This window comes from Caloenas nicobarica, chromosome 7 (assembly GCF_036013445.1).
Source record: "Caloenas nicobarica isolate bCalNic1 chromosome 7, bCalNic1.hap1, whole genome shotgun sequence".
Taxonomy (NCBI): domain Eukaryota; kingdom Metazoa; phylum Chordata; class Aves; order Columbiformes; family Columbidae; genus Caloenas; species Caloenas nicobarica.
Window position 1 is genome coordinate 20169370 of NC_088251.1, and position 26937 is coordinate 20196306.

Consider the following 26937-nt stretch of genomic DNA (forward strand, 5'->3'; position numbering starts at 1 on the left):
AAAAGGAGATTGAGCTCTGGAACAGCCTTCATTCACTAATGTACTCTATGCTTCATCTGGAACATGGTATGCAGTGCAAACTCAGTCCAGAAAAAGCAGCTTGTTTTTATAAGTTGTTTTAAATTTATTGTTATTTTAGGTTATTATAGTAATATATTACATAATCAGTGCATTTAATATTAGTACATTACTGCTAATATATTAATATAATTAATGTTTTTATTGTTGTTAAACTTTAAATATAAATATTGTTATAATATTTGACCCTGATCTATTGAGGGAAGAGCTTTGTTACCCAAGTCAAAAGTGGAATCACATACTTGGATAGGGTGGGAGGGAAACAACTAGAAACAGTGGATTATCTTGATTCTAACACAAGGCAAGGCTTTATGTCATTTTAAGCAGAAGTGGTTACCAAAATCGGTTTGTAAGGATAAAGTGCAGATGTTTCTGAATGTCATAAAATCTTACATATATTTTTTCCTCACTGACTTCGGAAAGGAAAGAAATCCCAAGAAGCTAGAAGAGCTTTGAAATTGACAATAAATTAACTACTGAAGTGGAACAATGACTAGCCATACATCAACAGAAATGACTTGAGCACAGACAGTTTCCACCTAGATTAGAGAACAGCTCTGCTGATAAAACCAAGAAAATTAAAGAAAGAAAAGATGGACAAAGACCAGACAGCTCCTGAAATAGACTGTAATCAGACATATTTGTTATGTTAGAAATATAGGACAAGGTCTTTACCTGGTGTAATTGGCATAGCAGCACTGCAGCTAATTGTGCTGCATGACTATATGCAGCAGCAGATGTTGGTCCATGTGACTTTACTCAAACTTTTATATTCACATTGGAAATGCAATCTTTCAGTGCCATAGTTGCTGTGCGAAGGCAACATTAAATTTCACAAAGTAGTTTATTTTCAGGCAATCCAATAAATTAACCTTTAATGGACATATGTTTTTTTAATATATAATAGAGTATTTCTAAACAATATAAGTTCTTTGATCCAGACTCTTCTTAAATGGTTTGTTTTTATAATAACAAAGCAATGAATTATACCGAACTCTTCACCGTTCTCAGGTCTTTATTACAGCAAAAAATCTCTAGGATACAGGATGCATCCAACATTCAGACCTACTAAAAGTTGTTTGGGGCCAAGGGCCAAAAAAATGGGTCAGGCCAACTTTGCCCTTTCCTCACTAGCAACTCAAACATCCTGCACTGTTTTTTACCCTCCCCTTTTCTGGTTTTTCTCTTACACCCAAATTCTTGAAATGATGGTCTTGTTTCTCCAGGCTCACTATGACTGGTGGGCTGTACAAAAATTAAACTTGCTACCTTCCAGTTTCTTGATGACTGCGTTAACAGTGCTCAAGAAGCCTGATTCTTCCCATAACGCTACTTTCAAATCTGGGGGGGGAAAAGCTAATGTGATAAACCCATAAATTACCGTAGTAAAGGATGAGTGACCTTACAGAACAAATTCTGGCTTTTCTGCAAGCTTCAGAGCCTCATGCATCCCTGCAGCTGATAGTTTCCTGTTGATATTCCTGTATCTGCACTGCAGGAGGTTGCGATAAGTTGTCCTTAGGTCCCGATTGAAGAAGGCATATATAAAAGGGTTAATGAGAGAGTTTGCATAACCCAACCATAGAAATGTTCTCTCAACCCACAGCGGGATACAGCTACATGCAGTACCACAGATGAAGGGCCTGGCGGTTGAGAGGAGAAAGAAGGGCAGCCAGCAGACAGTGAAAGCCCCAACAATAATCCCAAGTGTAGTGGCAGCTTTCTGTTCTCTTTTAAAGATGGAAATGTTTTTCTTGTCGTGCTTTAGGAGTCGTGAAAAATTAGTACATTCTTCAGATTCCTTGTGCAGTTTTACAACTCCATTCATAGAAATCCCTTCGATTTCTTCTGGCCGGGGAAAACCAGCAAACTTGTGTTTAGCAGCACTTCTCTTGGCAGCTTTGTAAATCTGATAGTACATGAAAAGCATCACTGACATTGGAATATAAAATGCAACTGCTGTAGAGTAAATGGTGTAGCCGAAGTCTTGACTGATCAAACAGACCTTTTCATCATTTACATTTTGGGCCCAACCGAAGAGCGGGGGTATAGTGATGGAGGCAGACAGGAGCCACACACAGAGGATCATTTTGGCCATACACTTCCCATTCTGCCTTACAGGGTATGTGAGAGGTCTCGTTATTCCCAGGTACCTAGAACGATAACCTAGAGTTACTATATGGTGCAGTGGTTAACTGATAAAAGTTATTTCATGTAGTCTGCCCTTAAATAAAACATCTTCAGCTAGGGTTTCTATTTTACATTTTTCAGTCCTCTCTCTGCATGTATTTCAAACTTGTAAATTTATCTGTCTTTCGCGTTAAAATTTGTAGTCCTGGTACTCCATATGAAAGGTCTTTTGTCCTAGAAGGAAATCTCCCATTGGCTGTAACAGACTGCACTTTTAAGGAATTCGTACAATCTTCATGCAGATAACTCATTTTTTTGTTTTTAAGGAAATCCTGAAACCTAAATTTTATTTGGCTAACTTATGAAATTTTGGAGTATAGATGAAAGTTCACTCCACAAAGCCTATCACTTTTTGTGTTGAGCATATGGTTAAATTAAAGTAAGCATGCATTCATCTTAATTCTTCTTGCATATTCAACAGTTATGAAGATCCCTGCCACTAAACTGAGATGATGAGTTGCCTTTCTTACCTTCATGTTTCAGACAGGAACAACAAACTGCAAACTTATGCCAAGAGTAGATTGTTTCAATACTACAATAATTCTTCTTATCATAAGTTAATTAGAAATAAATTATATCTATTCAATATTTGAATTTTTACTGAACAAAATAACAACACATCACAGTTTCAGTTCCAGAAAACCTGGAGAAAAAAATTAGTTTTACCAGAAGCTAAGTTTAGGGTGTTAAACTGTAAACAGACAAGAAAAATGTTCATAATGTGTCAGACTTTCATTGGAGGGGGGAAAAAATGAAAAGAAAAAAATTGAAAAAACCCCCGAAACTTGTTGACAACTACATTTTCTAAACTCTGATAGCATAAACTATGGGGTTTTTTCTAGTAAAAAGAAAATAAATATGACTACTGCATTACATAGCTGGACAGCAATACCCTAAGTTTGTGTTTGCTTTCAACTACATAAAATTTCTTTATTTCCTCTCTAGGTATGGTAAGTTTCTCTTAGATGGAGTTAGATGGCTGGGGTTTTTTTTTTATACACCTAACATTTTCTTCTAAATTTGGTTTCTGCTCAGCTAGAACTTACGAATGAGTTAGTATTAACTTCTCAAATTGGCCTTTTTCCTCCTTCCAAAAGGAAGAATTTTGAGAAAAATTAGTGTGATTCACTTTGTTACTTGTAAAAGAAATGGTTTCAAATCAGGTTTCAGAACAACATTTTGGTTTCAAATGGTACCAATGTTTAGTTACAGAGTGAAGGTTTTGGAGGGTTATGAACAAGAAATATAGTAACATGATTAAAATACTTTTTAGGAGCATTTTTCTCTCTCTATTCACCTAGCAAATCAAATATGAGTATTTGCCTGGCTTTGCAGAATGCTGCATTGTTGATTTTACTGCAATGCAGTAAATTATGGCTAGTGCTGCTGCTTTACTGGAACACCTAGGTATGCTACAGTTCTGGAATTAAAAAGAAACATAATTTCATTATCTGTTCCGATAAGTAACAACAATCCCTCTCAGCAATGTAATTGATTTTTATATTACTGCTATGGCAAGTGTTACACAAAGGATAGAACTGGTTTGTGTCTGATTCTCAACAGTATGCAGAAGTAAATCACAGCAGGCCAGTATTTTGCCAGCAAAGCTGTGCCTGGTGGGGCCATAAGCTAAGAACAGTTATTAAAATTGTCTGTGCAACATATGGACTATTCTCCTACAAGAGTCTTTTTCTTGCACCACTCACCAGCAGCATTAGCAGATAGTCACAAGACCAGCTCTGGCCGTGGGCATACTGTAGAGTCCAAAGAGATTTCTGCTTTACAGCATCGTGGCTGAAACTGTTTGGGCTCCCAAGGAGCTGAGAGTTTTCCGAGGCACTCCAAGATGTAGAAGAGCAGGGTTAATGCAGTGAAGTTTCAGCATTTAACTGCTGAAGGTATACATCATACTGCTTTAAGTAACATAACTGCAGCAAGGATAAAGTTATTAGCTGCAGCCCTTCTAGGACAAGAGTGGCACACTCCTAAAATTTGTCTGAGAATACACGATTTAGCTACAAAACAGTTAAACACACCATTTGTGCAGAGAGATTACTTGTCACTTGCAAGGCATAGTTAAAAAAAATCTTTAAAAAGTTGGTCCACCTTCCTGAAGTATGTAGTCTTCTAACTACTACCCAATTGGCCATTAAAAATAACAACCTTATGAGGTGAGTTTTACTATGTAGCTTAAAAAGTTACCCTGGATTTCTGTAAAAATCAGATCTGTGGAATGCATGCTCTGAATGCCTTCTGATGCATTCTCATGCATCAGAATGTAACAAAAAGAATTCATGAAAGCAGAAGTATACTGAAGGGAATTAAAATTCATTAGTTTTGACCTGGCACCACTTTTTTGGAAGCTATTTGAGCTTCCAAAATGCTATTTGAAATTAAAATACTTTAATTAACATAAAAATACACCAGCATCCTTTCTGTCTTATCCATTTTGCTAAATGTAATGTGATAGGGAAAAGAAGTCACCAGGCATAAATGAAGGAACATTATCTTTTTATCTCTATATATGAAAACCATTACCCTTGAAAACTAACTTGCAGCTTCAAAATAATGTAAATCACTGCTGTTGTCTGATACACTAGAGAGAGTCCAAGCCTTGATAGATTCATGAGCTTCAAAAGTATTGTGTCAAATTCATTACAAAAATATGCTTTGTATTGCTTAATCTTTAATTACTACCTTTCAAAAAAATGATTAATGGTAAATCAGCTGAACTTAATATATCATTCAAAAATAGGTAATGACTTGGGGCCTTACTGTTGGGAAAAAATGAAGCCAGGTTCCCCAAAAAAACCCATTTCATGTGTCCCAGCTATCCCCAAGAAGAAATGTCTCAGACTTGTTATTCTGAGATTTGTTTCTTTTACATGCCACAGATGTTCATTTTGATCTTGGTGGGGAAAAAACTGTGCCTTGGTTCTCATTTGTGAAAAAAAGGGCAGTGCTATTTCCTATTCTTCCTTCTCTGAGTTTCTTGACCATATGGTTCTGCCAGACTGGGCATGTACCCATATTACACCCAGCACAACATGGACTATATCTAGGTTACTCCCCAAAAGCACAGTATTGCAGATATGTAGGCTTTATTTCTTATAAATTGGGCATGTCATTCCTCATTCAGCATTGCCTGATACTGTATGCAGAACACCAAAGTGCAGGATGCTACAGCAACACTATGAGAAGCACAGTGTGTACTCCAGTCATGGTCCCGTTGCCATTCCAAGAAGAAAGGCTGCTGGGTGAGCAGAGAAAAATGAGAAGGGAGAACCTGGCTCTAGCATCTAGTGGATGCAACAACAAAAGATTATGAGAACTCTTTCTGTACTACATCACTGAAATCTGGAAAACAGTCCATTACTTGAAGAGCTCAAAATAAGACCAGGCAACATAGACCAAAAAACAAGGCAAATGGTGAGGGACAGAGTAAATTTCTTTTTAAACAAATGTGTATAAACACAAAAGCACATCCCCATTCTGCATTGGTTTCTTATGATTACTTCAGTGCCTCCTCTTCCCTGTCGGAGGATCAGAACCCAAGTTCTCTGCTGCAGTCCCATCCAGGTGTGCGGCACACACGGGGTGCCCAGCTCTAGGGAAGAAAAATTACCCCTTGCCATCCTCTCCCTGGAGCTCTGTTCAAATGCAGGTGAGGGATGAAGAGCTCCTTCCTTTGTGCAGTGCCATCGTCAGCTATTGTGCACAATTGTCATTTACCACATTCACCCAATGAACACCAACAATGGAAAAGGTAAATGAGTAAGTCCCTTCTTTTGTTTAATAAAAATGTGGCTCCCTGTGATCCAGTGTTCTTTCCTAGTACCTCTAAATTGTTACCATTTAATGACAGGTAATTGTTATAGATAATTTAATGTAAAACCATTATAACTGCTCCTGAAATAAATCAGTTCGTGAGGTTTTTTTATTATATGTTTTTAGTTGTGTTTTGTTTTGGTTTTTTTGGATACTGATGCATTACAAAGACCACATGCAATAGTTTTTATCCTACAGTGCTAAACGTCTCCATTGTTCCTTGAACTGTAGATCACACAGATATTTCTTATTACAGCGTGCTCAATATATTAAATGTTACAGCATGTGTTAAATGTAACATATATGGGAAGTAAAATGGTATATGGCAGAGGGAACAGGCATCCACAAGCCCTGGTTTCTGTTTCTGGCATATCACTTTATCTCTCTGTGACTCTTTGTATTCTCTTTTCCCATTTACGTTTGTCTTAGCTATTTGCTTGTTGTGAAGGTTGATGTATGTTACTGCTTGCACAGTGATTCTCAAACTGGAAACTGGACTGCCACTGTGTCCCCCTAAATGTTACTGTATTTAAAAATATGAAAGGTTTGATGTGGTTTCATTTCTTGCAAATATATTTATTTCATTCTCTAAATCTAGGAAATTGTGAAGAGTAGTTTTCTTTATCTGCACTACCATGGAGTGGGTTCACACAATCACCTATTTGTTATCTACTAGAACAACTTCTCAGGAAGATCTTTCTCATCACCTTCAAGTGAACAACTCTGCATTTTTGCTTGAATTGATTAATAATTCTGTAGATGCAGAAGACACCAATTTTTTTTTTTTTTTTTTTTTCTCCAAGAAGAAAACATGTCTGCAGTGTCAAGTATGGTAGCATTTCAGGTTAACCAGGTTTGAATTGGTTTTTTTTCCTTTTTTCATGTGAAACCAATTTTATTTTTTTCAGAAGTAGAAAAATTCATTTCCTTTTCTTCATGCTTTTTCTGAGGAAGCTAAACATAGCTGTAATATTTAAGTTGTAAAAATGGTGAATTGTTCATAGCTACACTGGAAACTTTGAGATGTGTCTAATTCTCACACCTTTTGACATATCCAGAAAGCAAACTGAAACTTAACAGCTACCTCAACTTTAACAATAGAAAGAAAGTAGTAATAGGATGGTCTAATTTGGGATCTGGTGTCCAAAATCTTTGTTTTATATAACCTCTGTTATATGGCTAAAAGATAAAGGGGGGAAAAAAAAAAAAAAAGGAAAAGGACTGACTTCTCACTGCAAAGTCAGAGTAATAGAAAACCTAACAACTAAAAGCATTAAAACTGGGTTGATACCTCCTGCCCAACCCAATGATAAATTGAATGCATCATGACATCAGCATCACTTATGCCACTTTTGAAATGCACACATGTAACTCCTGTGTTTCTGATGCCTATGTACTTTATAGGCAGAGAGAATTCCATTCTAATTAGTCCATGCTCATTTCTCACAATTCGCTGATCTACTAAGCAATTATTCTAGAATCAGATTAGTATCTTTCATTGTCTTTTTTTACAAAGCAGACCAGATTACTGCGGGATAGAACTAGAAACATTGTACTGGAAGTTATGTAGATGTGTATTATAGCTGTTTCTAACAGGAATTTTGACATTTTTCTGTTATTACTTACCATTTGACTTGGAGTTGTGCTTAACCTGAGGTTCTTTCAGTTCTTCTTGGGTTTGTATTTTAAGAGTCATAAAACTTTTATTTCAAAAGCCAGAAGAATGTTTGCTTCTTTGCTTTTGTGCTTTTTCTCCTACTACAGCAGTTTTCCAGCTTCAACGTGTATCTCCTTTCAACGTGTATCTCCTTTGCCAGCCTACAGCTATAGAATCCTGTCTAATGATTCACCTGAAATAATAATGTATTCTGAAGAACAATGCTGATCTATTGATATTCCTTTGGTTGCTGTGATTCTCTCATGATGTTTCATAGTTTTTTTCTTTAATTCAGTGCAAGATTTAGAGATGCTTCAAAAGAATAGGAGCACGATGCCTTTCCTAAAAGCTATCTAGCATTCAGAAATATTCTCCTTAGTATAGTGATTGATATAGATTATTATTTTTTTAAATACTTTGATATATTAAGCAGTAAATTAAATGTAAATGTAACACATTGAAACAATGATCAAATCTATTATGTCTGTTATGGCTATGTCAAACCACATAACAGAAATTGTTCTCTTGCTTTCAAAGATATCATGTTTACACTAAGCAAGAGATACTGTGTCCCACGGACCTGCTTTGAAATAGGTATACAAACTGATCAGGACAATACTATTCCCATCACATATTTAAGTAGTTGAAATGGAAGTAAAGGGATAGAGACATAAAAAGATTTAAGTGCTGAGATATGAGCATTACAGTGCATGAGTATGGTGTTGCAATGTGAAAAATAACCTTGTTAATTGTTGTACGACAATATTGAAAACTGCCAGTTTATTGTCTGGGAAGAGGAGGATATTTCAGAGGCAGTAAAATACTTTTCTCCTTCCCAGAAGTGAACAAAGTTACTTATTTCATTGGATATATGACAGCTTTCAGAATATGAATTAGATTACTTTAAAACCTAAACATTAAATATTGTGCAATGTTACAGTGAGACAGCAGAACTAACAAAATCAAGCTATTACTCAGTGGGGAAAAAAAGCGCATTTTGTTCAACAAGTTCTGTACTCCATCTAGTTAAATCTTGCATCTTTTCTATGTAGTGAATTAGTACATAGTTTATAAAAAGTCTCAGCACAGTGACCAGCTTCCATGTCTTAATTGCACTTGCTAGAAATGGTTAAAGCTCTACTTTGTCTTTCTCAGTTGACGGTGAATGTAGTAATGTGAAAGACCTTCAACGTATGTTTTCATATCTATTATTTGAGATGCTTATGATTCACGTTTCATGCAATTTCAACATTATTCTTATTATTGAAACAGTGATACTTTAATTTTGATACTTGGAAGAATGAGAATGAAATATTTGGTTTGCTTTCTGCAAGGTTAATATTTTCTGTTATTCCCTTCTAGCTCTCAATTAAATGTATTTCCTTAAATTCTCTTTACAAGAGGAAGACACTTGTTCCCACTGTTAGAGCGGGGTACACATTGAATATGGTACTATACTTTTATTGTACATAGTAAATGTTCTGCCTTGATTTTTCTTTTTCTCAAAAATCATTGTAAGGGTTTATTTTTAATGGAACTTAAGAAGTGTAGGCTTTCCTGGCAGTGGGGGAGGATTACGTCAATCAAAATTAAATATCTGTTCATTCTAAAGGAATGTAATTTGCATAGTAGATTATGTTCTCCTCTCTTATATTTTTTCAGTTTCTCTGTACTTGCATGGATTTTCTTCCTCTCACATTGCATAACTTTACAGCTTCATATTTTCTTATTTATTTTCATTCATTTTTTATTATTTTAATTTACTTATTCTAATTTTACTTCACTTTCTGGCCCTGCCTTATTTCTATTTCTCTCTTAGCTCTATATTTGTCCCACTTCATTTTTGCCTACTGCCATAGATGAGAAGAATGCATTCTGCTGTCATTCTAAGAAATACATAACTGTATTGCCGGAAAGAGACATGCAATATAATTCTGCTTAACTTCTGTTATCTTAATTTCTGAAACCATCTGCCTCTTTCCTTTTGGACCTTGGTAAATTTCTTTTACCTATCCTCACCCGTTGCCTTTTATTTTTCCCCACATGACTGTCGAAGTATTTGTCACCAGTCACCACCTTGTTCTTAGCTTCCTGACAAACAGTTTGGCAGCCCTTGGTTTTCCACCATAAATAATATGCTGTTTGGAAGAAAAGGTCCCAACATGTAGTTGCTGATGTTTATCTTGCAACACTGCCTGAATGTTAGATAATAACATACTTCATAGCCAATATTTTGCAATTACGCAAATAAATATTTTATGCTGTAGACTAAACACACTTATAAACTATCTTTGAAGAAAATAGTATGTGTAGTTTTTCCTTTCTTCTACCTTAACCAGTGATGTAAAGGTAGGAGGCATAAGAAGGGGAATGGATTTCAGTCCATTCACCAGCCTCCTAGAATCTAGATGTATTTGAAAACTGAGAAGGTTTTGGTAATGAAATATTTAGAATTAAGTTGTACGTTATAGTGGAAGACTTCCTACTTTAAATTTTTTTCAAAATGTCTGAACTCCAACATTGTAGATTTCATAATCTCTGGGTTCCTGTGTATAAGTATGCTTTGCTTACTGAGTTCAATAGGATTAATTACAGACACAGATCAAAAGTGCTTTTCACCTCCCTTCTTGATAACATCTGTAACACTTCAAAAGCTCTCTAAATCTGGGCAAGTCATACATAGGACGAATCCATTTTTCTTTAAACTGTTCAACAATGTGCAAGATTGGGGGAAAATAAAAAAAAAAATTCATGCTTTTCTAAAAGAATGGCTGTGTCAGGGCATGCACTACCTAGTTCCGCCCTTTCACCCCCCATAGATTTGCAAGTTCCCTTTATTTAACGTTGATCTAATTACTTTCTGGAAGAAGAAGTGTGAAGAGAGTCGAAAGGCTCTTCCTATTTTTTTCTGTCTTTTCAAAAGTAAAAAAATCGTATTAATCAAAACGTAGGATAAAGTACAATCCACAGTATATATTACTAACAGTTCAGGAATATTCCCTAGGGGAACAACTTCTTGGGCTTTTTAAGGAATGTCTCACTTCACTGACAAATTCCTCATGGAATTCATCACAGCATACACACAAACCGCTTCACAAATGCAGAAGGCCAGGCCCTTGTACCCTAGTACCGCTTCACACCCTATGCTATAATTTACACCTGTTGTTAAGTCACTTTATCAATCAAGGAGAAAAACATCTTAAAAAATAGCTGTTCATTGCTGTATTCAATAACGTCATTTATATTAGAAAACGTTATTTTGTTTAAAATTCACATTTCAGTTTATTCCACATTGAGTGCCTTTTTATTATTCCAAGATATTTTAGACTCATAGAAACAAATGCAGTGCATTTGCATCATGTCAGCTGTTGTACCTTGGTGTCTAATTACATGTAGACTGATGACTGTTTTATGTGACTATTTTTTCATCTTTATATGCATAATGCAGTATCTCATTAAGTTATTACAAGATGCCTGGCCCCTTTTTGAAGGGGTAAAGAAGATATTTTAGCCTTCTGATACTATCTGAGAAGACTAAGATTGAAAAAGCTTTGTTCTAGAAAAGAATTAAAGAGAAATCACATTCTCGTTTATTTCTGTCTAGCTGTGAGAGTTTCTCAGGGCAAGTGGTGGAGACTCAGACTGGAGATGGAACACTAGGTATTTAGATGGCTCTCAGGAGGAGGATGTTGCCAAAATGATACAGGGATATCCAGTTCAATGACACAAAAACGCAGAACTCCCAAGTCCCTGTGCCCGAGCGAGTGCTCTGGCTGTCCCTTGCACCATATGAGCATAAGCCCCAGGCCTCCTGTGTCCCTGGCTTTTGGCAGGAGAAAGCCCAAACACACAGGGAGCTGCAGAGAGCTCTGCTCTGGGTGATCAGGGAACGTGAACATCCGGGTTTGCCCTAAGCCTACCAGGCTGTCACTTTGGAGGCAGCTTAAGTGGCTTGCCCAGAACCACAAAATGAGCCTATAGACCCTGATGGCTGGGTCATCACAAGCCAAGGTTGGTGCTTTATTTGCATAACCAGGTTTTTCTTCTGCTGCTCAAGGTAAGCTAACAGATACCTTCAACTAAAATGTGTGTGGGTTTGATTTCAGACCTATGAAAATATCTTTTTTTAAAAAGGAAACGTCATCAGACTCCCATAAAGTAGACATGGCTAAGGTGATTTTCTCCAGTTTCACCATATGAGTCATGCTTGGATTAACACTACAAATCAGCTTAAAAGGAATTATTTTGAAAGTTATAATAATGTTTCAAAATGAAAGCCTCCTACAACTTTAACTAGAAAATCATGACTGATGTTGTTAGTATAATTAAATGAAGCATTTCAGAAACTTCCACAGTGTAAGTGATAAATGAAATGAAAAAATCACAGCTCATTGTTTTAATATAGTGGTATTATCAATTCAAAGGGAATATCTCTTTAAATATGCTGATATTTATGTCCCCTCTCTTCCTTCCTTCAATACAAAAAATGTAAACATAATATCTCCAGACAAAGCACTTAAGGAAAACCCCCCTCTAGAATACTTCTCTCTTTCCCCTTCTTTCTCTTCCCCTCTCTGAAGAGACAGAAAAAATACTTGGAGGATCTGGTCCTCTTTGCTTCTCCATAATAGTAATTTTGTAAGAGCCCTAATGAACACCTATATTTATAGTGATTTTGGATGAATCTCAGTGCAGAACTGACCTACTAAGACATTCTGGGCTTTCTCCATAGCTATACTAGCCTGAAGGAAGATCTGAATTTATCAAAGATCACACCAAAGAATTGCTATGTTCCTTTGGGTTGGGTATGTCAAAATTATAAATGTTCACCTCAAGTTTAGTTTTTTGCCCAAACTCAGCAGGAAAAAAACCCACAGTATATCAATAAACTGTGTTAGATACACAGGAAAATCTAAGTCTAAAGCAGGTTTAATTAGAAGTCCTATTTTTAAAACTTTGGGATATGCAAAACATCTTACATAGAGTCTGTTTGGAATGTGAGTCTATAGTATTACCTGTGGAAATGTCAGCCAGAGGTACCTACTGTTCCTAGAAAGTGGCCACCGTGGGGTTTAATTTCACTCCTGAAAAATATTTTTTAAATATTGTCATTGTGGTTCAGTGTAAAATGCAATTTTCACTAACGTAATTCTCTCACAAAGGAGCTCTCAATGCAAATAGGTCTGAAAGCAAGAAGAAAACCCACTAAGAATAAGAGAGAAACGGCAACTTTGGGATTGTGAGGTAGTGAAGCAACCAAAGCACGTAAGTAGTTCTCTTTTATAAAAATGTCCGAGATGAAAAAGGACACTTTATCTCCTCAGATACCAACATATTCTGTCTGACTAGCTTAGATAAGTGATACTTTACTTGAGAATTGTGTCAAACAAAATGAAAAATTTTGGAAGGCTGAGTCAATTAGAAACCAAACCAAAACAAAAAACAACCACCACCACACTACCCCAAACATGAGGTATGGAGTTTGTGATAAACTTCTAGAGTACAAACGAGTACAACTCTAGTCAAAGCACTGGAAGAACAAGCTACTTATGCTCAAAGTCACTTGCTGATAGGTATCTAGCAGTGCTGTGAGAAGAATGAAAGGAGCCATGTTGTGTTTCAGGAAAGGTTTGAAATTGGCCTTCATTATGAATTTTATGAAGGAAAATTCCAAAGTTTTTTAAATTCTGGTGGTTAGAAACACAATGATGCATTGAATTCTGCTTTTCACATGCAAGCAAGTGAACTGAACCAGCTTTTTCTGAAATATCTGAAGAAGACATCACCAGAATATAACTCTAATTGTGTTACTATTTAAAAAAAAAAAAAAAAAAAGTCTGGCAAAATCATCTCAATTTCCAAAAATATTTTCAAACAGAACATCCTGTTTTGATCCCCCACAACACCAATAATTTTTTTAAAGATGTAGACTCTGGATTTTCTTCTCCTCTACAGCAGTAAAAGCTTGTCTCACTTCCTAATATGAATAGGTCCCATCATAGGAAGAATTCATAATCTGTTTTGGAAGGGGAGGCAGTGGGCTGGAGAGAGCATAGCGTGAGGGGAAGGTACCAAGGAAGGCAGGCAGGAGGTTAGGTCAAATTGTGTATCTGCATTTCAAGAATGTTTTAGAAAACTGCTATTAGCAGTCCTTTCCACCAGAAACTTCTGGAACGAGATTTATCAGAACATAATAAGTTGATTCCTTTCCTCTGACTTACACTAACAGCTATTTATTTCCCTTTTCTTGATATTTTAGCGGTGTATTGTCTGCTCAGTATGTGGTAAGCATCAGGTTATCAAGTTTCATCATCTTTCATGTCAGTGAATGCAAGGTTTACTGTAGCTACCACATCTTTCAACCATATGTCATTTATTTCTTTAGCATCCATTTTGACTAACATTTATTTGCGGCATGCTTATAGACCAGATCCCAAGTTCTCCATTCACATGTAATTCTCCTGCCTACTGATATTTTCCTCAGAAAAAATGTCTTATTCAGTGATATTTTGGAATTTAATTTTAAAAAATAAATTGCTCAGACCAAGGTCTCCTTTATAAACTGGAAATAGAATATTTGTAGATATTTAATATTACTTTACAAACATTTCTTCCCCTTGGAATCATTCAGAGTCCTTAAATACATAGCCCTAGGTGCCCTTTAACTGAAGGAGAAGGTTGAAGGGTAGAAACATCTAGTGGTGAAAAATAACTACAGTAAAACCCACATTGCGATGGCTAAAATTGTATGTTCAGCCCTTCACAACCACAGTATTTAATAGTTTATTTATCATAATATTTATTCATTTTTACCAGCAGATTTGGGAATGAAAAATGTAATGACCGCGTGGACACTACTTCTTTCTAGCTAACCAGTCCTCCACTCCAATGAGCTTTGAACCTTCTGGTTCTTGCTCAAATCTGCCAGGCTGTGGCTCCAAGTAGCTGGCTTTTTCCATCTTGCTGCTTCAATAAAAATTACTCCAACTCTAGAAGTTCACACACCCCATCTCAGGCATCACCAGTTTTACTTTTGCAAAGTTGGCTCCAAATGTGCTTAGAGATCTCTAGACAGGAAACTTGAACAAAGGAGATTAGCCAGGAAAATGTGTCCTCTTTGTCTTGTTGAACAAGGGCCTGCCCACAACCGGCTTTGACTACAGTGTACCCTTTTCCTTCAGCAACATTTTTCATATTTTTTCTCCTTTTTAAAATAATGCAAAATCTGCAATCTATATGTTTAACATATAGAACAAATTACAACACTACGCAAACTGCTACCATCAGCTTCACAGGTATTAAATCATAGTACTTTTGATGTACAGAATAAACCTTTGGGGTTTTTTTCTTGTCAAGAAAGGAGTTTCTGACCTTCTTCCCCTGAACTTTCTATACAGAATGACAAAATTTGAAGCCAGATTCAACCACTGGTTATCCAAAAAATGACCATTTGTCCAGCTCATTGTGTAAGGTTGTGTGTCACAGTTATTTTATAATGCTTTTTCGTGTTTCCCAGAATTCAGTGTTATACCTTTATGCTAAAACAGAAACAGAGCTGATAATAGACCATCTCTTCCCCCAAAATCCTTGAAGATAGTGGGCTTTGGAGATTATCAAGGATCCCAGACCTCTCTTCTCTATTCATTTTACAGATGCTACATCACACACGGAAGCAGTGAAATAAATGGGATCAGCAGAAGGAAGCCCTTCTTTTCATCTCTCAGTGAGTACGTCTTTCCTTTGCTTCTCTCAGCAGCAAGTTGGCAAGGTTCTTCTGAGACATGGTGGCATCAACTTTGTGTGGATAAAGACTAAAATACCTAAGGTTTATTGCTGTGCCTACAGCTTCCAGTAATATCAGTTCTCATTGCCAGGCTAACAACTTCAAAGACGCATTTGAATTTAGGAGCAGAACTTGGGTATCAGTGTGGAATGAACCACCCCTGCTAGCCTATGGACCTCTCAGGAAGCTCACTGCAAACTGCAAGTGTTTAGAACACCCAGTCAAACGCTCCCTTCATTTCAACACTTAGGCAGCAGCACAGAAGCTTTGTGTTAAGTAACAGGCTTTGGAAATGTTAAACTCCTTCTTCTATTGTTTAATTCACAGTCAAACAGTCTGCCATGCTATTTTAATTTCAGTTATTTTTGAAAAAGTTAAGCTTCTGTTCTGCTAATGACCAAACTCATTTAGCAAAAATAGCTTTTTAATATGGGACAATGGGCTCTTGAGACACTACAATCGGTATTGTTGCTAAAACTGCTTGTGCTAAGAAGTGGATCTCCAAATGCAGATTCTCAAGGTAAAAGAGAAATTGCAGTACCTAACAATACAAAAATTAAGTCTTTAGAGCCAAAGATGTATTATTTTTAGCATCAAAACATCTTATTAGGCTATTAAAGAAGAGCTTTGCATTTTGTCAACAGCTGTTTTGGGTCATGCGTATAAGTATCACCAAGCAATTTGTGGCCAGACAACGCACTCTGACTTTGTTTAGAGATTTAGTATTTCAACTATTTGTTAAATGTCGACTTCTACAGCAAATAAACAAAATTTAACAGTCCACATGGAGAACTGTTTACAGAAGATTGTTCTGGCAAATGGTACTGTGTATCTGAAATGCTTCATGATAATCACAACATGTTTTCAAGGTCTGTATTCACTATGACAGTTATGTTGCAAATTCTATAATAAGTTTAGATAGCAGCATATACTTCTGTTATCTGTGCTCATGCCTTCTGTTTCCACCTTCTAATTTTTATGCCTGTTGCCAATTTCTATATACCTGTCATTAGGGTAAATCTTCTAGGCTAGTATTCTTTACTTTGATTCTCAAATCTCTACATTTTCTTGTATGGGAACAGTCCTCTAACTAGTAATCACACACTACAGACAACAGATTGTGTTTTTCTGAAGTTATCTTTTGTGTCCCTCTCTGGAGATCTGCAAACTACGTGTTGAAAAACATTCTCCCAAGTCTCTGATGTGTGTCTCATGGAAAGCAAACAGTTTATAAATAACGTACTTAAAGAAAGTTCTGTATCTGTCACTCAATTTAACTTGCAGCAGCAAAAGGCCATATCTCTGAGCACAAGTACTTGTATAACTGATGAGAAATGATGATTCCAATGCTAGCAAGGTTACTGATCAGTATTCTTCAGTGTGAGTGAAGGTGGTGCAGCCGTAGGCCAGGTCGTAGAGAGGAGACCTCATGATGTGTCTGCCTAGATCTCCAATGAAAAGCTGTCCCCAAAGGACTGGAGCTGTCAACCCAAAAGAGTCAAAGTTTATTTAAATGAAAAATAGAAATATGAACTTATTTAAATACAGAAAACTCATTACATGATCAATTAGAAGTAAAAAGATTTGTACACAATTGTCCCACAAAAAGAGTGCCTTTGCAGGCAAGCCTTTGTTCCAGTTTTGATTTTACCCAACTCGGTGCATGCCTGCAATACAACGAACTCTGCCCAGTCTCCCTTGGTCCCTGAGCAGTTTTTCTGCCATTGTTAATACATGGCAAGCTGCTGCTTGCTCCTCAGCTTTCTACATCCTGCAGGACAAACAGCTCCCAATGGGAGAAAAGTTGCCTTTCATACGGCTCTACCTCCACTTCCCACAGCCTCCTTAAAGAAACATAAAAAACTGTAAACAAAAAAGGATGATGGACTTTTCTTGTTGTTATATTTTTAACTTACACTTCCACAAGCTAAGAAACTTGGTTTCAAGTTTTTGACAGTAACAAAAACCCACCCATTTCCTTGATACATATCAGGAAAAAACTTTACTGCAAACTTTTTCATCAAGACACAATGTACCTCTAAGAATAGACTTCACCCTGGTTTCTCCTTACTTTAAAAAAAAGAGTTGTTTTGGTAATGTCCCTCCTTGGTTTTTTGCTTTAGGTTTGTGGGGTTTTTAAAAAAATCATGATCATTTTGTAGGGAAACAGCTGCCCACGATAATATTAACCTCCCTCAGAGGTCTCTTGTGAGAGCTCACAATTTGATAGCAGAGACCAGGATAAAGACAGAAAGAATATACTCAGTACTGAATTGATTTCCCTCCACATCGCAGTTCTGTGCATTATTACTATAGCAGGCACTATTAGAAATTTCATTCTTGTCTGTACGTTACACAAAAATCTTGTTTACTGTTAGAGGTGAATCACTACCTTATTTGCACACGTGCTAATATGTACAGAACCACCTGTATGTATCAAATAATCTAGATGTTCTATATAAAGCCTCCTGAGTAAACAGCAAAGTACAAGAAGAAAATCAAAGCCGTTCCACTCCTGAATTTTGTTATATTAGTTCAAACAGAAGAGAAACAAGTTTTCCCCGTGACATATTTAATTACTGGAGTCTTTCAGAAAGGAAAACTTAACCTTTGTAGTAAGAGTTTACTCAAAAAAATTCATCTGTTTTTTCTATCTTCATTATGCGTAGGAATAAATATGAATCAATCCTTTAGAAATAGTTGGCTATTCAGTGCAACATGAAAAACAAAAACTTGTAAGCCTTCCAGCTGAAAGATGTTATCCTCACCTTACAGTGACCATTAGGACAAAACTGCAGTGAGCATTGCTTTATGATGCTTATGCTTTGTAAACATAGATAGCAGAACTTGTAATTTTGATCCCTGGTCTTTGCTGTATGATACCTTCACCTTGGCAGACTCAACTGTTTCTCAAGGTCTTTTGTGTTCACGCGAGACCTACAACAGCGAGCTCTTTCTTCAGATTTCCTAGTCCACAGAGGATCTTTGTCCAGATCTTTGTGTGATATACTGAGAGAAAGAGAGAGAGGTGTTTGTAGCTGAAAGACAGCACCATATGTATAATATCAACTGCAGATGAAATGGGATATATTGTTTCGAAAGTTGCCACAAATGTTTCTAATAAAATGTTTCAAACACAACTGCAATATTAAAAAAAAAAAAAATTTAAAAAATCCTGTAAAAAAGATTATCCTTATAAAATTTACAGGGATTTTTATATATAATTTTCAGAGAAAATTATTCCAGAAAAAGTCAAGGAATATTCCTTGATTAATTTCTATTCCTCTAGAAGGTTGTGAGAGCATGTTACCGTCGATATAATAGTCTCACTGCAAACACAGTATGATGACTACAAATGCTCTCATGTTCCGATCTATGACATTCATTCAGTTCAAGAACACTCTAAGAAAATAAAGTTTCATACCAGTGTACACATATTACTCTACACCATCATGCCAGTATGATATTTATTTGCATTTTTGTGATCTATGTTATAGATATTTCTGAAAGCTCTCTTCAAAAGTTAAGAGGAGTGTTTCTAGAGTTGTATTATTCCTGTGAATCTTGAAGAAAATCCAACCTCACGGAAACTATTTTTGTGACAGGAAAAAAGATCACTTTTTAAATGTCTCCTGAATTCCCTGCTTGGCAAAAACGTGAATTAATGTTCCCTTATCTTTGACTATCAGGCTCCTTTGAAATGCCTGGATGAGCCTCCAAGAATGAGAGACCCCAAAATCACTTCTGAAAACTCATCCAGTGTTAAACCCTGGTAGGAGCAAACAGAAGATAATTTCAAATCTGGGGGAAAATGCAACAAGCCAATTTCAAGAAAAGGCACTCACGTAAGTGTGGTGTAATTGTAAATCTCCTGGTACTGAGGCTGAACTATAATCCCCTATCCATGTACACCCTGGAACGTTACCAGTTGCAGTCACCTTTTCACTGCCACCTCTAGATTATCTTGCATCTCCACACTCCATTACTCCCTTTTGGTAACAGTACTTAAACACATCCAGTATATAACAGCAATAGAATAATCAATCTACAGATTTTTTCCTATAAGACCCCCTAGCTTCCTTAACTTTGTCAGCTGCTTCTGTGCAGCCACAAGATACAACCACCAAACTTCAGATCTTACGTCTCTCCCCACTACAAAAGATTAAACATCCATTCATTTTGGTGGTAAAAGAACCCTCTTTACTCCTGAGTTAAGTCTTCACAAAATAATCTACCTGTTTGATAAAATATCTTTTATTTGCTACCTCCCATCTTGTTTATTGTGCAGCTGGCACTCTAGTCATGAAGCACAATGTCTCTGTAAAAACATAGCAAAACAATTCCTGTAGTCAAGGACAGCTTACAGCGTAAATAACTCCATCTCTTGCAGGCTGCCTACAAGACGTGGAGAAAGATACCTGAGAATGCCACAGAAAAGTACCAGAAGAAGTGCAATCACATTAGTATGGCAAAACACCCCAGCTTCATTTACTCTTTTGGAGCTGGCTCTCAGTGAAAGATACATATTGCATTGCCTTATACCACTAAATGCATCCAGCTTCCAATTCAACATCTTTATCTCAGGATTTGGGAAAAAAAGTTTATGTTGTACCTCTTCTCAGCGTAAATAATAAAACAGAGATTGCAGAAGTGTTTGGCAAGAAATTCTCTGTAAAAATAAATCACGACAACTTGAGGAATGCTCTTTAAGTGGACTAAATTTGAAAAGCTACATGGAAAGGAATAAAAACAAATATGTTTCTTTCCACTGTAGTTTATCAATGCTGTTTGTATCTTTCATGAGCTTAGACAAGTTATTTACAGACTCAGAAAGAGTACAGTTGTTTATCAGGCTGAACAATGGAAAGAATGGCTCTCGTGATGGTGGTGGTGATTAGGAATTAGCTGCCATATTGACCCCAAACTTTCTTCTGTAATATAGACCTTAATTGCAGTAACTCCAACACACACTTTTCCTTTTAGATTTTTCCTGATTCCTCAGTTATTGCTGTGTAAATATACATACTGAACAAATTCACATGGTGGTGGGGCACTGCTGGTGGGCGCCTATATGTGTTCTGGAGCCAAAAGATATTACATACAGGATTTTTTTCATATCTATCTCTGCATATATATCCTACAAGTATTTTCTGAAGGAACCGAGCAGGGCTGGCAGAATCAACCACAGCCTTTTCCACCCATGGCCTGAAGAAAGAAGAAGAGTTTCATTCCAAACGGGAAGCCATGCAGGGCTGTCAGGTGCCACTAGGCTTAGGAAATTGCTGACCGTATATTCAGGTAACATTGTCAATTTTGGATGTAGGCAGAATTTAGGCATCTGCATTCTATTGAAGGTGCTTAAATCTTTATTTAAATTTAGTTCCAAGTTCTTCCTGTGAGGCACTTTGAGGTCTCTTCAGTTCCCAGATGTGCACCAAGGACACTGGAAATGGGTGAGCTTTGAGGGACTGACATATTCTAAGGTGACACATAAGTACTCATACTTGCTTGCAGTATGGCAAAAGATACCAAACAGAGAGGGAGAAAGAAATGATCCTTGTATATAGAAATCTCAGGATCAACAAAAAGACCCGGTTTGGTATCATTTACATACAAATTCTAAATCCTCATCAATTTAATGGAAGTCTGGAATACTCATGAATTGTTGGCTAAGATTCAGACTGGAAAAGCTCCCCAAAACATGTTTGATTGCTTGCGTTGTGGATGTGGGGAAAGCGTTGTAATATGTCAACTGTATCTGAGTAGTTATGTTACTTTATCACTTTCTAAGTCAAAGAGCTATTTTTAAATTGAATTAAAAATTGCTACTTGTGCAGTTACCCAGTGGATACTCTCCAAAACAGGATTTCTGTAGCTATCTTCGATCAGAAGAACATGATGAATCAGCATGCAGACATCACCAGTTTAAATTTAATTATTTCCCTTAATATATTTATTCATCCACTAAGATGTGATTTGCAACCATTCCTCATAATTCACTCAAAATTCACACCACTAATAAGAAATGCTTAAAGAAGGCTACTATTCACTGAGGCACAATTACCTGCTAAAGCCTCTGTAACTCCTACTTTTCTCCAGAGCTACTCCCTCATATCATGGATGGAGAGTATAGCAAAGGTAATATTGATTATCTGGAAATCAAGCTGTCTTGACTGTTCAATACTTATGAAATTTGTAAAGGGAGAAATGCTGTTGTCACTCTGTCACATATGTCTGTGTTCTGACAGACTTGCCTGTAGGCAGACAGCTTTCTCCCAGAGAATAAATAAGAGAGAGATACCTCAAAAATAACATGCTCATCTCAGGTCATCCTGATAGAGATCTGTGGAAGTTTTCATGTTGTGAAATAAAGGAAAGATATGATCTGAAGAAAAGCATAATTGTCCAAATCTTCCCATTGTTGCTGACTTTATCTCATCATCTCCACGAATATAGTTCTTTGTGGATAAGAAAATGACCTTTTCAGACTTGCTTCTTTCTTGTGCACTTTGTACAAAGTTAGAGATCCCCATAACAGCATACTACCGTGTACTTTGCAGTCTTAACATTTATAACACTTAAGAGTAGAAGCAACTTTAAAAGTACAAGCAGTGCTTGATGTGTTTGACTAGGAAAAAAAGATGGGGTTTTTTTCAGCAGAATGAAACCAGCCCATTTGTAGACTCCATGCTAATCTGTATCTTTCAGAGCTTTCCAACTGATAAATTCAGCTGAAAAATGCACTTACCACTAAGGGCTGTGCAGCAAAATCTCTCTGTGTGCGACAGGCCTGCCAGCTGCTGGTATTTCAGGGCTCTCAGTGGCACGAGCTAAGTAGCACATATTTGTGCCAGGGAAACAAATCAAAAAGCCGCCTCAATTTACTCATTTTATCCTGTTTGGAAGCGTCTCAAAGCCTCTTGTTTACCGCCTATATTTGTTTGTCTAATAAAAGACATTACCTGTCCTTACAAACCTTGTCTAACAGTTTGTCACAAACTTTTTTTCTTTTCTTTTTTTTTAAAGATTATTTCAGTAGTAACATTCTTTCAGCTATTTACCTTCAACTGATTCTCACAGCTGCTTCAGGAAGAACCTAGAGGTTTAACAATGAAAATTTAAAGATACCCAATTTATTTGCTGTCTCTGCACTGCCTGTGACAGCCTCTGCTTTGCCTTCAGGAGAGACCTTGCTGCATCACAACAAAGGCTTCCTAAACTGTCCTAAAGAAACAAGTGGCAATGCAACTCAAAATTATTCTTCAAAAATGTTCCTTTTTGCCTTATCTTAACCCTCCTCCCTAAACAAATGTCTCCTGTGTGACCCCAGGACCATTTAATTGTGCTACAAGGTTAAACTGTATCTAAGTGGTATCAAGGATAGTGGCCAAGTTGGAAGACAGTGGATTTTGTTCATTCCTCCCCTGCTTCTGGATTTCCTGGTTCATCTCCAATTTGTACTCTTTGCACCGAGATAATCAGGGCTGTATGACTGGAAATCTTCTCCTAGATAACATAAAACATGCAAGTAAACTCATGGAAAAATGGTCCTTATGAAAATGGTCTGACCCTCTAATGCACTATATACATCACGATTTGCAAGCTCCTCTACCACACATGATACTTTATCTGGAGGTAGTCATTTTTTTCAGAAATACATCTCCCTCACTGATCATTCAAGGCTTTCCTAACTACATAAGAAAGACTGCAGGTAAGATAGCACCATTAAATCAATGCTACACTGGCAGCATTTCATCATTCACATTTAATTTTCATTATTTCTCCCTGGTTTGCACATTTTGTATATATTCACTATTCAAAGATTACTTAACACACCAAGCTAATCTTTGGCCTGACTGAGAAGTGTTACAACAATATAAGATTGTTTATTTTGTACATAGGATTACAAATCATGGAGATCTTAAAATTCTTGATTACCAAGTGGTAGAGATATTTTGCTAGTAAATTGCTGGCTTGTCTTTTATTTATGGTATCACCTATCTTAACCATATAATGGATTTGGGTGACAAAGGTTAAAACATCGTGAGTCACATAATTTTTTACACAACAGTGTAATGAATTATGAAGAGATCATGTTCAATAAATATTCAGTGATAGAAGTAGGAATGCAAAGATGAGAGGAGAATAATTCTGGCTTAAACTAGCACTTGTTAACAAAAATCGGTCATTCATGATAAGTTATATTCTCATCTAAATACATAGCTATATCTCTTGTTGGTATTTTGGAGAGAGGGGGATGTGGAGAGGGGATGGAAAGAAGACAGCAAGAGATCAAGTCATCACTGTGACCAGTTCAGTCAAAGCACCTGTCCAGCATACAGCAGTTACCTCAAATGTTAAGCTAAGAAATGAAAAAGAGTAAAACTAAATTACTCCAGTGCTATGATGTGAATCAGTCACACATCCATACTTGGGTAAGAAAGCTTAATTATTTTAACCTGTCTTTAAAAGGTTCTTAGAAATAGAGGTGAAGAGCTCTGACATGGATATCAAGAATGATCAAAGAATGGAAGTACTTTACATGAAGAGAGTGGAACAAAGAAATCACCTATCTTAAAAATAGGTAGGATAGAAAAACAGAGAATAATGGTGACAAGGTAGATAGGCCTATTTATATTTTCTTATAATACTGGAATTAAGTTAAACGACAGCAAATGTCAAGACAACAACAGAAAAAAACCACACACAAAAAAAATCACCCTTTGATACTTGGTCAAAATCTGTATGTGGATTTCATTGCTACAAGATGCTTTGCAGCATTCAGATAACTGCTAGAGATTACACAAGTCACAAAGAGCATTGGAGCAGGGGATGCTTATACAGAAATTAAAGTTTTGAAATTAAAGTTTTGAAATTAATATAAACTGTGATGCTTCTTGGCATGAAAAAATCTCCAGTTATTGTAGGAAAATCTTTTGAAAGACTTCTTTGCAGAAACCTAATGCAGAGTTCTTTCCCAAAACTTTCTGAAGCAGACAGTCAAAGGCTGCTGTTGCACATCTGAGTTTTTAAACTAATTCTACATTCTAGTTAAGTAGTTCTTCAATTTCTGCTAATTGTGTTAAGCTGTAATAAAAACAGTCTAAAATTCTCAGCATAGGATTTAGGCTGTGGAAGATGGAAGTTACAGGCTGCAACTTATTTTCAAAGGGCACCTGCACGCACTAAAGGACTCTGTTAGCTTCCCTCTGCAGAGGAAAGCTTAGATGTGGGCAAGTGTCAGATCTCATGTATAGCCTTAACATCAGAAATGAACGTCTAAGGTTCTCTTCTGCAGTCTGTATACAGCTCCTTATTGTCCCAGTGCCTGTATCTTTTGGAAGAAGCTTTGTGTCAATGAGCATAGCTTGGTTTTTAAGAAGGCAGAAGAAATTGAAATTAAAAAAAAAAGGCAAATATTTGAAAGCAATTTTTCCTTCAAACAAAAGGTTATTTCTCTAAAATGGTTCTATCAAATGGAGCTATTCTGGGATTTTATTAGAATAATGATCCAACCCTCATCAGCTACAATTCTGAACCACCTCTGCTCTGGCAAAGCTCGACTGAACTCAGTGGGATTACACTATCACGAGCTTCAGAAGAATCAGCTCAAATCTAGCCGTGGTATAAAGCAGTTTAAAGACATACGTTGGAAATTTTAAAGCAGCTGTAAATGCCCCATTATTCGTAAAGTGCCACAGTAACCGTATGCAGTTTAGCGCCAGCTTTGTTCTGATACTTTGACTCTGCAATAAGAGCAGGGAAGTTACCCAGAGGGATAACGATGCACCTGGGCTGGGACAGCGGGCGGCAGCACGCACCGCTCCGGCGGGCTCCTCGACGAGCAGAGGCTGCGAGGCTTGTGCTCGCCTCCCTCCCTGCTTTTAGCTTGTCTGCAGCTCCTTTCCGAGGGAGCCAGAGGAGGCAAAAGAGAGCCCTGGCGGAACCGCTCACGGCAGGTCCCCAGCGCCGGCGGCCGGTCGCCATCCTCGGTGCCCGGGGCAGCGGCGCGGTGCCGGTGGCTCCGGGAGGGCAGGGCGGGCCGCGGGTCGCCGGGTGTCTCACCTGTCGATACTTATCACGCAGAGAGTCATGATGGAGGCCGTGCAGCACATGACATCCATGGCGATGAAGACGTTGCAGAAGAGGCGCCCGAAGATCCATTCGCCGCCGATGAGGTCGGTCACGCTGACGAAGGGCATGACGGCCAGTGCCACCGAGAGGTCGGCCAGGGCCAGCGAGACGATGAGATAGTTGGAGGGCTGCCGCAGCTTCTTCACGAAGCAGACGGAGATGACCACCAGGCAGTTGCCGGCGATGGTCAGCAGGGTGATAAGGGAGAGGACGGCCCCGATAACAACTTTTTCCGCGTTGCCGTAGCTGAGGATTTGCTCCCCGCACTGGGAATCGTTGGCGGGGAGGGGGCTCGCCGTGGGCAGCACCGACGGGGGGGGCGACGGGCCGAGCTTCGCCAAGCTGCGCGGTGGCCAGGAGCCGGCGATCATGCTACCGCCGCTCAGCGCCCGCGGGTCCTCCAGGACCAAGGGCCGGAGGTTACCGTAGAGGTGACTGCCGTTGAGGGCGAGGACCATATTGGCGTGAGCTGCCCATGAAGCCACCCCGCCCTCTCGCCAGCTCTCCCTGCTGCCCGGCGTGCTCGGCTGGCGCTCGGGCTCCTCCTCGGGCACCCGGCGCCGCCCGCCCCCTTCGCAGCCGGTAGAGCGGCCTGCCGGGGACCCCAGCCTTCAACTCCCCCCGGAGCAGCCGGGCTCGCCCACGGCGCTCCCCGGGCGGTCGCGGGACGGGCATGGTGCCATCGCCCCCAGCCCACGGGGAGAAGGGCAGAGGCGGGCGGGGATGGAGGCCGTTCCCCGCCCACCCGCGGCTGCTCTCCTCCGGGGCGGCGGGAGACCGGTGGGAGCCGCTCCGCCCCCCCGCTCCCTCCTTCCCTTCTGAGAGGCAGGTGGGAGGAGAGCCCCTTCCCCGCAGCCCCTCTGCGCCGCGGCTTCGGGAGCCGATTTCTCCTCTGCGGCTGCCCCAAGCGAGGGACGCTTCGGGAATCCCCCTGTATCTATGTATCTGTCGCACCCGAGAAGCTGCGGGCGGGTGGGCGCGCCTGGAGCAGGAGCGGCCGCAGGCTGAGCTGCTCCGCTCGGAGCCGGCGTGGCAGCCTCTCGGCGTGCTGGCTCCGGCACCGCCCCGCATCCATAGTATTAGAGATCGACCTGTGTCTCCGCTGCCCAAATGCGAGTGCTGAAAGATTTTGGTCCGGCAGGATCCCGGTTGCTGCCTGGAGAGTTAATAGCGGCAGCTTTCGTAAGATCTACCCCCGACAACGTGGTAATCTCCAAAGCATTTATTTGTATCTCCAAGCTCATAGATTGCCAATATTAAGATTTCC

General features: G+C 38.5%; 1 protein-coding gene across 1 annotated transcript; it reads right to left on the minus strand.

Annotated features, from left to right (window-relative positions):
• Positions 1-1480: 1480 nt before the first annotated feature.
• Positions 1481-26128, minus strand: HTR7 (5-hydroxytryptamine receptor 7). Its single transcript, XM_065639333.1, has 2 exons — positions 25602-26128; positions 1481-2231 (listed from the first exon to the last, which is right to left on the minus strand). The coding sequence occupies exons 1-2, from the start codon at positions 26126-26128 to the stop codon at positions 1481-1483; spliced, it is 1278 nt and encodes a 425-aa protein (XP_065495405.1).
• Positions 26129-26937: the final 809 nt, after the last annotated feature.

Excerpts from the sequence above, each read along its gene's own strand:
- HTR7 (XM_065639333.1), bottom strand. The coding sequence starts at position 26,128 with ATGGTCCTCGCCCTCAACGGCAGTCACCTCTACGGTAACCTCCGGCCC. Across the intron at positions 2,232-25,601 it reads TGCGTGATAAGTATCGACAG|GTACCTGGGAATAACGAGAC; the intron begins GTGAGACACCCG and ends TTATCGTTCTAG.